The 14086-nt window shown below is 45.9% G+C and overlaps 1 protein-coding gene across 4 annotated transcripts in view; it reads right to left on the bottom strand.

The window, feature by feature from the left end:
• Positions 1–14086, bottom strand: part of FLNA (filamin A) — a 275782-nt gene that overhangs the window by 85759 nt on the left and 175937 nt on the right. For all 4 annotated transcript variants that reach the window (XM_069645454.1, XM_069645456.1, XM_069645455.1 and 1 more), the window contains exons 17-21: positions 11880–12040; positions 3197–3287; positions 2044–2213; positions 604–721; positions 7–269 (exon numbers count right to left, since the gene is read on the bottom strand). In XM_069645454.1, the coding sequence (XP_069501555.1) occupies positions 7–269; positions 604–721; positions 2044–2213; positions 3197–3287; positions 11880–12040 (803 nt within the window). The remainder of the gene's footprint in view (positions 1–6; positions 270–603; positions 722–2043; positions 2214–3196; positions 3288–11879; positions 12041–14086) is intronic.

Below are 14086 nucleotides of genomic sequence, written 5' to 3'. Positions count from 1 at the left end.
TCATACCTTTGAGGGATCAGTAGGTGCAACGCCTTCGACTGGGAAGGGGCTTCCAGGAACGGGCACGCCATCATAGGTCACCTCCACCTCGTACGGGCCCTCCTCCCGAGGGATGAACTTTACAGTGCTGTTGTCGGGACTTAAACCTTGTTCAACCTTGCAGGGCACTGACTTGTTGGATGGGCCAGTGATCTTTGAGGCTACTTTGCCTTGGCCTCCAGCACCCTTGGATTTAACAGTAAACTCCTGGTCTTTGCCAACTTCCACCTCTGCAAATACGAGAAACGTGCATCAAAATGATGGAGACAAGCACAAGGAAAACCTGTAGCACTTAAAATGCCTCCCATTCCACAGGCATAAAGAAAACATGCAGTTCTCAGGTACCCAGATATAAAACTATTAAGCCAATTTGATGCAAATGCAAGTAAAAATGCTCCTTGAGCAAGTACCAAACATAAACCCCACCTTGAGCCATTTGAGATCACAGATTACCCCTTACCCCTTAAGCAAAGGCACTCGATTACCCCTTACCCCTTAAGCAAAGGCACTCGATTGCAGGAGTTCATGAAAACCAACTGTCACAGAGGCAGATTACAAACTTACTGTCTCCCAGACCCGAAATCTTGATCTTGCTGAGATCCATCGTTTGGGCAATTCCAACAGGGAACGGGCTCTTGGGAATATGGTCCCCACCATAAGTTACATTCACACCCAAGTTACCCTAAATAAGCAGAGAGAAAATTAATGTAAAGCAATACAGCGGGCACAGAGACATTCCGTTCCTAGAAAGTCTAACATACTTTCAATTTACGACAACATTGTAAAGTCTGCAACAGAACAAGTGGTTTCTCTCAACATTGAGTCAAAGCCCCCCTACTTTATCATGTTAGAGGATGTTCGGTCAGGAGTGCACTTCGCCTTAACCTGAAGTCAATCAGCAATTACCATTTTGCAGGGTGGTGTGATCTTTAGGCAAAGGCAATGTGGGTCAATATCCACCGGAGCAGGATGCTTGAGATGCCAGGCTATTGGGAGTACAGTTTGTGGGGCAGCCAAAGAGATTGGCAATTTCACAACAGGTTTAGCACAAATCTGGGATGCCTATTCCTAGGCAAAGATATGCTGAATGTTCGCTGTGTTCCTCTGAATAGTAACCAACAAGAAATAGCCAAATGAATTGAGGGCATTTAGCTTAGTAAGCAAATACTGTACATGCCCTTCGGCCTTCAAGGAAGTAGCTCATTGGTTTGAAGGTTTATCACAGGCCCACAGCGTCACAACTATGCAACTAGCAGATAAGGGATGGGAGCGCAGGTGCATGCCTATCTGATTGGACAACCCTGTAACTGCTGACCAAAACCAGAAAACTGTGGGCTCCACCCACATCAGTCTAGGTTTTCTTGCTGAGCCAGAAACAAAGTCGCCCATTAAACAAGACCCCCACAAAATACAGGTCGATACTATAGACCCCTAAAACATCCAGGAGATGGGTGAAAGCATGAGTTGAGACTCAAGATCGGGCGATCTCATTTTAAAGCAACCATGAACTGCGGGTCCTATTTTCTGCTGAGTCCGTGCCATGATTTTACCTAACCTCCGTAAGTGAAAACCACTGGCACAGCAATGTTCCCTAGGATTTGCCACAGAATCGGTGCAAGGAGCTGTCACCCGTGATAAATCCATAAAATGCATCTTCGTTGTGTAGGGAGCAAGGCACACCACACATCAAGTGCCCTAGACTACACCAAGCCCATAGGGTTATTTAACGGGACACCCAGGCTGCACAGAACTGCTCCGTTACTTGCAATGCCAATCATTGTCCTAGCAAGTGCAACTTGGGAGCAGCAATTATTCCAATCACTATCTGCCTGCAACCGGCAACAGTACTGCACTTCACCCCCAAAAGATACCTTGCGCTAGTCGTTCACAACACAAGAGTGTTCACCCACGTACCATAAACCCTGTGTGCAGAAATGTCAACGGTGTAATGATCAGGTCCTAGTTTCTCTTGCAGGGCATTTAAGGAGTAGCACACAGACCTACCTGCTGCACTGGCGTGTACTTGACAGTGTAAGAATTGTCATGGTTGTCAATCACATCAAAGTCCCTCACTGCTTCCCCTTTAGCGGGACCATTAAACTGCACATCCAGCTTTGCCTTGCCAGCTGCCTTCGTGTTCACTGTGAAATGCGTAGGCTTGCCAATTTCAACACCTAAAAGATAAATGGGCTTATTTTAGATGGCACATGATCGAGACACGGCACGGATCCAAACATTCTCATTGGTAATATAATCAGTCAATTGGGGTCAGTATTATATCACTATTTCACTATTTTAACAGAGTAGATCTATGCTCTAGTCAAGCCTATTATTTAATTTAAATAGGAACAATCAATTGGTATCAATATTGTATTATCGCCAGCCTAACAGAGTAGACACTTGGTTTGCCCAATACAGTCTAATTTTGTTTTTATTTTATACATAGAATTAAATCTGGACTTGGTAAATCCCAGTGGCTACACAACAGACTACTACTCATTTTAAAATACATTTTGGCAATACCTGAAGCAGTTTCAGATACATTAGCACCCTGGGAGGCGCCATCCACCAATAAGAATGCTCGAAACGCGGGCTGTATTCACCAAAGAAAGCCAGCGTTCTGAGCATTCTCATCGGTGTCGGGCGCTTCCCTTCCCGCTCCCCCTTCACCATTTAGCACCAGTGTAGTTTCATTACACGGGTGCTAATGGTGTCCTTTTTTCCAAAAGGAATTAAAAAGATAACTTACCTGTGTGGTGCGTCTTGGCTCCAGCAATGCTGCTCTTCGGGAAGTCTGTTGTCCATGTTGACCATCATCAACATGGAAAATGGACTTCCCCGACAGCACTGCAGAGCCGATCTGCAACATAAAAGGTAAGTTTATTTTTTTCTTTTAAATATCATTAGCAACCGTGTAGGGAAACTACACGGGTGCTAATGGCGATATTAACCAAGGCACCGGCACCGACCCGGTCGGTAACTGCACCGCCACCCTCGTTAAGGGACCCTCCCTTTGCTCGTGCCCTTAATTTATCGACGGGGTCGCCCTGCCGCCTTGGTGAATATCGCCTCAATAAGTAAATTACAGGCATGGAACTCCCAGATGTGAAGTTGGGTTGAGAACCTTCCTCACATTGGCTAGATATTTCAAACTCACCACTCTTGTTCAGTCCAGGGCCCTCTGCCTTAACCTTGCTGGCATCATGAGAGGCATCCACTTTTATTCGGATGGGACTCATTGGCGTAACCTAGAAAGAAGTGACGTAGACATTAGATGAATAGAAAAAAACGTAACCAACTTGGGAAGGTGAAACAATGGCTCTCCAAAGGGTGCAACCATAATATAGATCAATGGAAACTCTCTGCCCCCTGCCAATTGGCACCATGGCGAAGAGGCCCGCAAGCTTGTTAGAACACAATTCACCAACACCTTTGAGTATAGACCAACGACACTAACCCCAGGCTACTTTCGCAGACACATTCAAGCTGAAGCAATTGACCAAGACACATTGTAGCTGTAGCAAGTATTGAGCACGTAAGCCACATACCCTAGAAGACTAGAGTTGCCTTCGTTAAGGAGAGACTGCCAAATACGAATTCGACTGCAGTCTGTTCACAGGACCTAAACAGAGTGGAAGGCACAAGGTACTAAGCGTTCCCAGGCCCACCTGTTTTGCTGTTAAAAAGCACTGAACGTAAAGTCTGAAGAGCCAGATTGATAGTCAAACTCCCAGAAGGAAGGGGCAACTTGTGTTCGACAATTACAGTTCCCCCCCATATATAGCCGGGAGACCTAAACCAAATTCGATGCACAAGGTTTTTGCCCAGACAGCACACCATTTTAGAAAGCAAGTTTTCAAACCTTTTGAACCTACCCTAATCCCATGCATGAAGGATGAAACTAATTGCAATTATGGCATAACTACTTGCCTTCTAGTCTTTACACAGGGTCCTCTTGTTTTTGTGAAGACTCCCTTTGCGAAGTCCATTCACCTCTTGGTGCACAGTAGCGATCTGTAAGCCGCGCCCAAGAGTCACCCATTTCTGAACCATCCTAGTTTGAGACTACATTGAGCCTCAGTGTTCTGGCTTGTATGTTAACTGCAGTAAATCTGCATTTACTTCCTTAAATATAAAAAATCATACTGCCAAACATAATGTACAATTGATGACAAATTATCCCATCTGTGATGTGCCCCATTTATAGGCAAGTGGATGATGCAGGTCGTAGAATAGGTGTACTTTCCGAACGCTAGCCAAGTCAGATGGACACCATGAAATGTAGGAATAGACCAGAAGTTGAGATAAAGTTAACCGTTTTAGACAACAGGACAAAGAAGGCCCTGCCATGTAGCTAAAACTTCCCCACTATTAAAGTGCACCGACGTAGCCTGGTATCACAACAGCCATATACACCAGGCCAAGGTTACACTACCATATTCTGCCTGTTACAAACACTGGGCCAAACAAATGTAGCCTGAGGCAGGAGCTCCAGCTTGATCCCATGCTCTGCAGTTCATTGCAAGATAGTCTAATCCACATTTAATTGGACAACCAGAGACCAACCACAGTGTAAAGCTCAACCAGCAGGAACACTACTGCTCCCTACTCTAGGCTAATACACCAGTGCAGCCCATTTGATAGCCACATGGAGTCTTCAGCTATGGCAGTTGCCCTTAACGAAAAGTAGACCCAAGTTTATACTAGAACTGGAAGAAATAGGTTCCATAGCATTATGCAATCGAGTTAATGGATATATCCCCGAACGTAGGCATTATTAAATGTATTCAATTTAAGGATATTCATGGTTTACAAATAAGACTTTACATAACTATGATCTACACATGCAGTACAATGTTTATTCCATACAATTCCCCAATTCATTTCAGTCACATCCAAGTGGATTTTTAGAGTAAATTGGTCATCAAATGTTGCATCAAAACCTCCATTAAAAACGAAAAACCTTCAATCCATTGTGTTTTTAATATGTTGGAATATATTCTTGCTCTGTTCCAATGATTCTTCTTTGCAAAACAATTATTGCAGTACTTAAAATATATCTGCTGGCTGCTCGTGCATTTAGCTTTCACACTTGCATTTCTCTCAAGCCTGCAAAATTTTATTTTCAATGGACAGGCAATTTTGATTGAGCTGCTCTGAGTTTCAATCGGAGACGGAGTCTGCACAAGCAATACCCCAAAGAACGTCTCATCTGCGGCCAATCACCTCCAGTTTCTCCGATAAATTAAACCCAAGTCCCCAAATCCATTATGCGTAAGACACCAGATAAAGGATCACAGAACATATGGTTCAGGCAGATTTCAAGTATTTCCCAGGTGCACTGCCATGCATAGACACTTGGGGCCAGATCCACAATTTAGCCTCTGAAAAGGTGTTTAGTGTTACTGGTAACGGGTCATCAAAGTTCAGAGAAATCAATTTCTTTAAAAAAGATAGGTATATATATATTTGTTTTTAATAAAGTAATTCAGACTTCTTCCCACTTAAGTATGGCAGTGATTTTAAACCCTGGGTGCATAATTTTTTGGCGATGTGGAACCTCTCCATAAACTTCAATTAAGGGGGGCTAACCATCGTTTGCACCACAGTGGGGTGCTGTTTGACACTCCTAATGTGGGGCGCCATTACCTGCATTACATTTTGTTGAGGTATTCTTAGACAATGTCAGATTATCACTTCCAATCCATAGGTATATTTATAAAACGGGATCAGTTTGCATGAAACTTGCGTGCTGGCGATTCAAGCGCCACAAAGCAGCAGCTAGAAATGCTCCTCTGTTGGTTCTTTGGAGCATTATGTATCCAATGCTTTGCAATTAATTTCTAAACCGCAGCACTTGGATTCATTATTCGCCTCCAATGGGGGCTCCTCAGAGTCTATTTTGAGGCTCTTTGGTCTACTTTTCCCTGTATAGACGGTTAAATGATACGCGTCGGAATAGTCTGTAAGAGCATTTACTGAGGCTTGCATTCCAATTTCTGTACCATATCAAACAAACCCCAGCATATCAGGGCGGACTCGACCATACTAATTGAATGTGGAATCATCAGAAATTAGCATATCAAGGTGCCCTCTGAAAAAAGTGGGCGGACTCCATCCACCCACATGTACCCTCGACTTGATCCCTGAGGTCCTCGGGCGATGAGCAAAAGCAATTTTGGGAGGAACCGATTTTGCTTTTGTTAAATTATAAGAATCATCAGCCATGTACATATTGAATACAAATGGACCTAAACTACAGGCCTGTGTTAAACCTTTCTCTGACGCAAGTTTATCAGAGAGGCGACCTAGTTTGTCCAGTCATAACAATCGTATTGTCATGTAGAATATATTAACCTGATCGTATCTACGCCACCATTCGACACCGTGCTGAAAACGGAGGACAACTCAAAAGCCACATACACAGCGGGGTGGAGGGGCAGAGGTCGATCTTTCAAGAATGCAATTAGGGATCAGTATGTTGTGAACTGTTGAGCAAGATTCTCTAAACCGGATTTTATTTTAAAAAGGTTACAGGATCTCATCCATTTGTTTAGTCTTTTCAGTATAATTTGCGCAAATATAACTTAAGCAAAAGGGATCCATACACCTGTTAAAAATTGCGACTAATAAATCCTCTTTCCAGCAACGGAGTAGATCACCCGACCTCACTATATTATTAAATAGCAGAATAAGATAATTGGGCCAAAATTTAGCATCACAGATTGCAATATTGGCTAGCGCATGAGGTTCCAGGTGCACACAACTCACTCGTCAGATAAATTGCTACTTCATTGCCCTGAAATTCCAAAACGGAGGTTGATTGCAAGGCTATTCGTATAAACTTTTGCAGCTTGTGGGCTGTAAAAAGTCCTCTGTTCAAGTTTCCCAGCTAAATCAATTTACTGTAAGCCTTGATACTAATTTAAGCTCATTTCCTCCGTTATATACAAAATCGTTCCCGATAACCACCTCACCAGGTTTTCACCGACCCCCATTAACGCAGATTTCTAGTTTAACCCGTTTTTACATTCTTGCATCTCTTAAAGAACCATATTCCTCCACCGACGTGGCCTTTGAAAGCTATATCCAAATCAGTTTTAAGTTGCTTCTAGCTTTTGCTAATCAAGGCTCCCCACTTAAATGCAAGGGTGTTCGTTTTTGGGGCAAAGAGTCATTACCTGTCTGCTTGGTCATTAATTCCGTAGGTCACATTGAAATTTGGGAAGCATACTTTCGAATAACCGTTAGGCCATTTGTGATATACAACTGTAAACTTCCCTTAGCTGCATCATAAAGCAAGAGCAAAAACGAACATTCTTAATTAGTTCAGGTAATTCTGTCACCCTGGACATTAGTCTGCAAGGATCTCAAATGGTGGCCAATACTCTGTGGCTTGTGACAGCATTAGTATACATCACTATGCAGTTTTGTTGGCCTTTCTCATGTCTAGTCAAATATAGTCCCTTTCCAGGGCTCTAGGCAGAGCACACATGAGATGTGTGAATCCAAACTGGTTTTGGCTGGGTGAGGGGTATCCGAAAGGGGTGCCGATTAGGGTGTATGAGCAAAGTCTTGAATGCAAAGTCTGAATGCTGTAATCCTCATGGTAGGTGGTAATGCCAAGCCTTGCGTATATCTGGGAAACCTTTGGAGCCATTCCCTAGTCGAGAACTAGGTCCAGATGAAAAGCAGCAAGAGGTATGCTGGGAACTCTGCCTGAATCCTCATTGCTAAAGCCAGATCCAGTTAGGCAAAGTTATGTCTCTTGGCCAGGGGAAGCCTGTAGGGATGTCAGTGTGGCACGTTGTCGGAACTCCAGATAACTGCTTCCTCAAGGTGAAAACAAAAGGCTCAGAACAGCCTTGCGGAATATGGCACAACTGCAGAACAGCTATTGCTTACCAAAGCGGGACTTCTGAAGACGTTCAAGTGCGTGTTCAGTCCACACAGTTCACTGCCTTGCAGTCACACAAGTGAGCTTGCACAAGCTATAAACCTGCTTGACATCCATACACGATGGTACTGCACAAAAGCTCTGCTTAAGCCTTGTAGTTGTACCGATTAGGGAATCGGAATAACTAGTTAGAGAGTGATCCAACCTCTTTACCTAGCCCAATAGGACATTTAAGCTAGGAGAGAGTAACCAACTGGAAGAGGACCTAGTAACTCCTGCCGGAGGTGGATAAAAGGGATGGGGAAGAGAAGTTAAAGAACACTGGTGCATGCACATGTGTACACCACCTCTCACATGACCAGAGAAGTCCAGAAGCGGCAGTCCAGAGAGCTGGACAATCTGGAGAGAGACCAGTCTGAAAGAGACGGACAGGCTGGTGCTGGATAAAGACTGTTCAGATTTTGAAGTCTGGCGAAAGATCCTGGGAGCTGCCAGGGTAGGGGCCTTGCCTAGAGCTACACTCCCACCTCACAGATCCACCTCCCCACCCCCCGCTGGAATTAGCAAGACGAAACCCAAGGTTTACTAACGCCTAGAGAGGGAACCATGCCAGTGGCAGAAAGACACTTTCTTCCTCTCATTCAGATTCCTTGTCAAGTTCAATGGCAGCAAAGGTGAGGGAGAATGTGAAAGTTTGACCAGAAGGCACTAGTCAAGAACACCTTCAAAAACTAAGGCGCAGGATGGACCTGCTGAAAATCCTTAAAAAAATTAAAAGTGATGGGGGAAGATTTAGAATCAATCTTAAACATGGGCATATCTCTTAGGAACCCTCCAGACCATTGTATTTCAGCATGCCAAGCCACTCCAGAAGGGGAAAAACCATATGCAAATCTGGCTTGGTCCTAACCCAAAAGTGGCAGTCCAGGACAGACTGCCAAGGTCCCATCCCTTCTGCATAAGACCACATGCATTCCCAGGCAGGTTTTGGACTCATTGGGCATCAGTGAGGAGTAGCTGGACTCTCCGGGCTTGCTTAAGAAAGCAGAGGTCTTAGAGCAACCAGTTATGATGCTCTAAAAAGCCCAAGGTTCATGAGGAATCCGTTGTGAATCCAATCTCCCAAGGTCATGGAAGTCTGGTACAAATTCCGAGAGCCGCATAGTCAGGGGTGTGCGGGAGTGAAGGGAACTACCAAAAAGGATGTTCAGAACCCTCAAGCAACCTAAGAGGCAAAAGTCATACATTCCTATGAGAGGTTCTGAATCCCAGAGGGAATAGCAGAAAGGTAGAAGATGAAGTCAGACTTATTCCGGAAGAAACCTTCCCACAAATAGAGTATACTTTTTGCATCACCGTAGGGAGGACCAAGTTACACATGCTTGTGTTGGCCGAACTCGAGACCTTTGGGAAGCCTACAGCTTCACCAACTTTGGCCTGCTAAAAGTTTACTTGTGGGCTTCACGCCCCAATGCAAGTCAGAGGTGATGGGGCGTATGAACAGAGTGCATCTCTACCTCCAGATTCCAGCTTGCAACAGCAGACACCACGGGACAGGGAATCTGTGGTGATAACGTAGCTCATGGGCTACAGGTTTGAGGCTTCCACAAACGTGCAGGTAAGCCTCAGGTGGAGACCCCAGGAAAGGGTGAAGACTATTTGCAGCAGAGGAGGACTTCTCAGCAGGCAGACTAGAGTGGATGTTGGTGCAACCCAAGACTGTCGCAAGCCCCCAGGAGCAGCATGGTCAGTCTTTGGGTTCCAGCAGACCCCCTCCCTGGGGTGACAGCAACAGGTTGGCTGGATTGTTGCCATATTGTATGCCCTTACTTGGCAATTTGACATGGGAAGGATGGAAGTTGGCCAACAAATGTAAAAGAACTGTTTGTACCAAAGCAACAGCCACTTTTTGTATATGGTATTTGAAAATGGCATTGCAGTACAACGTATACGGCGGTGCGCTGAGAAAGATGAAACCGTTCACTGCCACCGGCCCGTTCAGTACACATTACAAAAGTAATATGGATGTAAAATTAAAGTGACTTTGCAGCGCTCCACTGAAGGGGGCTTGTTCTACACCGTAAAAAAGCCATTACATGTACTGCCATGCAGACTGACCATGCACCCCAAACTAAATAAGCATGTGAGGCAGGGCCTCGCCCCATCATCAGGTAGCTGCTCAAAAAGATATGCTGGGGGAATCAAGTCACTGAAGTAAGGTTGTGGGTAGCAGTGGTGTTCCTAGGTTGACAGATAGCGGAGCAAAGAGGATTGGAGGTCCACATGCCCTCTCATTTGGTGCACACCGACAAGACACTGGATGTAGTTTGCAAGGCATCAGATTCATTTGATTGTGTGGTGGTTCCCCTTTGGTCACTGCAATGAGTAAGGCAAAGCAGAACAATAAATCCATGGGTCAGGCAGGAATGATTTGGGAAATGGCAACACGCCTGTAAGTTGAAATGATGGACTAATCAGGAGTCCGATATGTTGCAGCAGAGGGAATAACAGATTTTGGAATCCTTGGGAGTGTTCGCATAATAAAACCAGATGCTTTGATTGCAATGAAGTCTTGCTTCCAAAATGGCTGCGATTTGGGGGGCTTTGGAGTCTTGGGACCTCTAGTTCATAGCTCTGCAGAGCACATTTACCAACTTCCAGCCTTGTGCAGCCTTATCCATTGCACAGATGGAGTCAAATCTGGAGATTTTAGAGATCAATTAAAGCCCAAAAATTAAGGGTCCTAGGTGTTATGGGGCAGAGATCCCCTATTGGCTGGCTGGACTCCTCAGGAAGTGTTGCGCATCCACCATAGCCCACCTTATTGTGGAAGAGACTGAGGGTGAAGCTCATCAACACATAAGCTGCAGACTAAGGCTCTGAAGGGTGCACTTAATTCGGGGCAGCGGGGGCAGGGGGAGACCTGGATTAGAGGGCTTCAGCACTTGCAGCTGTTGACAGGAAGCAGAGATTTCTACATGCAATCATTTACTTAATCTTCCTTCTTAGGTCCTCTCCTTCACATGGGTCTGCAAGTGCTGAAGGTGCACTCAAGGCCTGTAAGTGAGGCTTTAGAAGAGGAGGCGGCTATGTGAAGGACTATGCTACCTGGCCTATGCTAGATCTGGAAGAGACGGATCACCAGCCATGCCATTTCAGCTATCAGACTAGGCCAGTTTAGGGCGGTTTACTTCAACGTGCCGGTTATCCAATCTGGTGCGGTGTCTGATCAGGCTTTTAGGTTGAGAGTGGTTGAGTTGTATCATTAAATGTCCATCTGCTATACCAGGGTCTTTACTTTTGGGTCTCCAGATTTGGACAATTCCTATCATTTGTTCCCTGCATAGTCCATGGTGAAGTCAAATATCTGGTGAGTCAGTTTTGAAAAAAAAAGATGTAGGACTTGAAAAGGTAGTCTGGTCAGCTGGCAATCCCTGCAGTCCCACACACCTTTGATCCCTGAAGGGTGGCAGCACTTCACTATTGCAGAGTAGCACTGACCGCTAGCACATTTAATGGCAACTGTGAAAGAAGGAAATGGCTGCCTTCACACCGAGTAGGAAACCAGCTACAACGTGGGCAGGAAAAGTAAGTACTCTTTTGTTGGGCATGGAATCTTCCAACTGTAGATAGCGGAGGAGGGGTGGGGGGCTGGTGGCTGTGAAGCGCTCATTTATTTATAGAAATGGTTGAAGTGATGAAGCTGCAAGCTCGGAAAAGAATTTGTAAATCTCTGGCCCGCTTACTTGCCTCTGCGCAACAATTTGGATTACTCCCACATACCCTTCCAACTACAAAAACAGTAAATGAACAAGTTTTTTAGGTCCCAACAGGAGTGTGTGCAACCCATCCAATAGCTGCATCGAAAAGTGAGCTGTTCCAGGTCCCTGCTGCAGAGAGGGAGAAAATTCATAGAAGTGCTGGAGACATGCATCAAACTCACCTGATCAGCAAAGAGCACCATGATCGTATAACTGCCGGCACCTGGTGGTGTGTACTTGACGGTAAAAGTGTCATTATCGTTCCGGATGATGTCAAAGTCGATGTCTGTCTCGGCCGGCTCCACCACACCTGGTGCACACTTTATCCCGATGCTCACATCACCTACACAAAGAAAATGCTACAGTAAACTGTTGCTCAGTCAGTACATTCAAAGTACAAGGCATGGGACCAACTTACATACAATATATCCCCCCACTTCACACTAATGGGCCAATGCCTCACATCGCGTGCACAGGCGCACATTTGACCAGGTCACAACAGGTGTGTCACTTGGACAACCCTGTGCTAAGACCTTGTAAAAGCATCTGCCCATCTCCCTCATCCCCCCCCCCACACCTCCGGCACACAAGGCGCTCTCCCCACCACTCATTTTTTGCAACTACATCAGACTCTTTGGTCCATCATCAATCTAGATCATATGTTCATGCTTCCAAAATTCCTTTAAGTAGACCATGTGGTAGACTTGTGCATTAAATGTTCAGCAATGTTTGGAGAGAAGTGCATGAAGTCTTCCAGAAAGCCACGGACCAGGAACCCCAGTCATGGCAGTGGCGGCAAAAATAGCCAATTATACATACAGTACTAGCTCAAGAGGAGATGCCACCTCCAGGTGGCATTACATGTGCGTCAAGCAGCCCAGCCTGAAGATATGCTTTAATGTTTCTGTCCAACATCAGATCTGTTAGGCTGGCCAATATGCTATGCAAGGTACAAGTGTTGGTGGTTTGGGCAGTGGGGCAGGAGCGCACACCCTCACTTGGCGGCAATTATACTGAGTTATCATATACTAGGATCAAATCGCACCGCAAAAATGTGCCTTAGCATCTAGGACGTGGCATCTATATGCTGTGGTGTAGATAACCAGGATCATGGAATAATGTCCCCGTTACTCTTAAATCCCCCTTCCTCCATACCTTTGGGATGTTGGGATGTTGTCCCCAATGGATTTGGATGGGGCACCCAAGAGATTAAAAAAAAATGCTTGCTGATGGCGCATGCACGGAACAAGTGCACTGGCTCCTCCCTCGCGTAATCCTGGGCTCCCAATTGCCAGTCCACGCGATGGAGTAAAGCGCACTCATTCAGCCCATGCCTTCATGGATATGTCCATATTCTGTGCCAAGTGCCTAGTTCTCCAATGGCTCCTTTATTCTCCTGATATAGCATTATGCCCCGTTACTGGGAGATGTGGGGGCTGCACTTGCTGACACTCTTGCAGCAAGGAGTTGAGTAGTGGACATCAATCTTGTGTCTGGCCGACATGGGACCAGACCACGAGCAGCTGCTTTGTACTGCAAGGTCTGTCCCCCCCCCAATCGCCCACTTGCCCGAGGGCCAGTCTGGCAACTGGTCCAGTAACCCTGCATGACTAACGGATCCTACCAGGCTGGCCCTGAGGTGTTGCTCAGGTGGTCCACTACCAGCCGTGCTGAGGGATCCAGACAGGCTGTGCTGTCTGTGTGACACTGAACACACAAAGGGCCTAAGGAGGCCTGTTATATCATCCAAGTCCTGAGGGCCCATGCCCTAGCCAGGTTCAGAAGCGTGCAGCTGCTTTCGAGCGAGCCTCTACAGGGAGTCACAGTCTGTTTGGACTCCCTACTGAAGTGTCCTCTCACCACACCAAGCCCTTACCTGGCCAGGTCCCCAAGATGGCACATCCTCAGTGTAGAGTGGAACCCCTTTGTGCCTTAAACCTTGCTGCCTTGGGGTAGAGCACACATTCTCCATAATTTGACTCCTCCTTTCAGAAGATACCCTCTTGAGGTGGTAGTCTGTAGAGCATCCAATTTGTGCCAGGTAAACAGTGGTGGGAGGTTTCTGTGGCCCTATTCCTGACAGGCTGGCTGTGACCCTGGTTCGGTGGTCATCACCAGTGCGGAGGGATTATCATCGGACAGGCGATCCGTAAATTCCCTTAACCAGTTTGGGCACCTATAGTCCTTACCCCAAGGGCCTTTATTCTGTAAAGTAGTCTGTAACATCAGAGAAACTCAAGTTTTGTGCAAAGCATAGCCACTTTCATTCAGAACATTGTGAAGGACATGATCAGACTCCGACCAGTCATTCACTACTGCCTACTCTAACGGCACCTCTAATGACCGAGCCATCCCAGATCGTGCTGTGACCTTGCAGGGCTGCAGGGCC

This window comes from Ambystoma mexicanum, chromosome 2p, assembly GCF_040938575.1.
Source record: "Ambystoma mexicanum isolate Mex_15411 chromosome 2p, UKY_AmexF1_1, whole genome shotgun sequence".
NCBI classification, from domain to species: Eukaryota; Metazoa; Chordata; class Amphibia; order Caudata; family Ambystomatidae; genus Ambystoma; species Ambystoma mexicanum.
The sequence above is the reverse complement of the archived record's forward strand: the minus strand, read 5'-3'. Positions and strand labels throughout refer to the sequence as shown.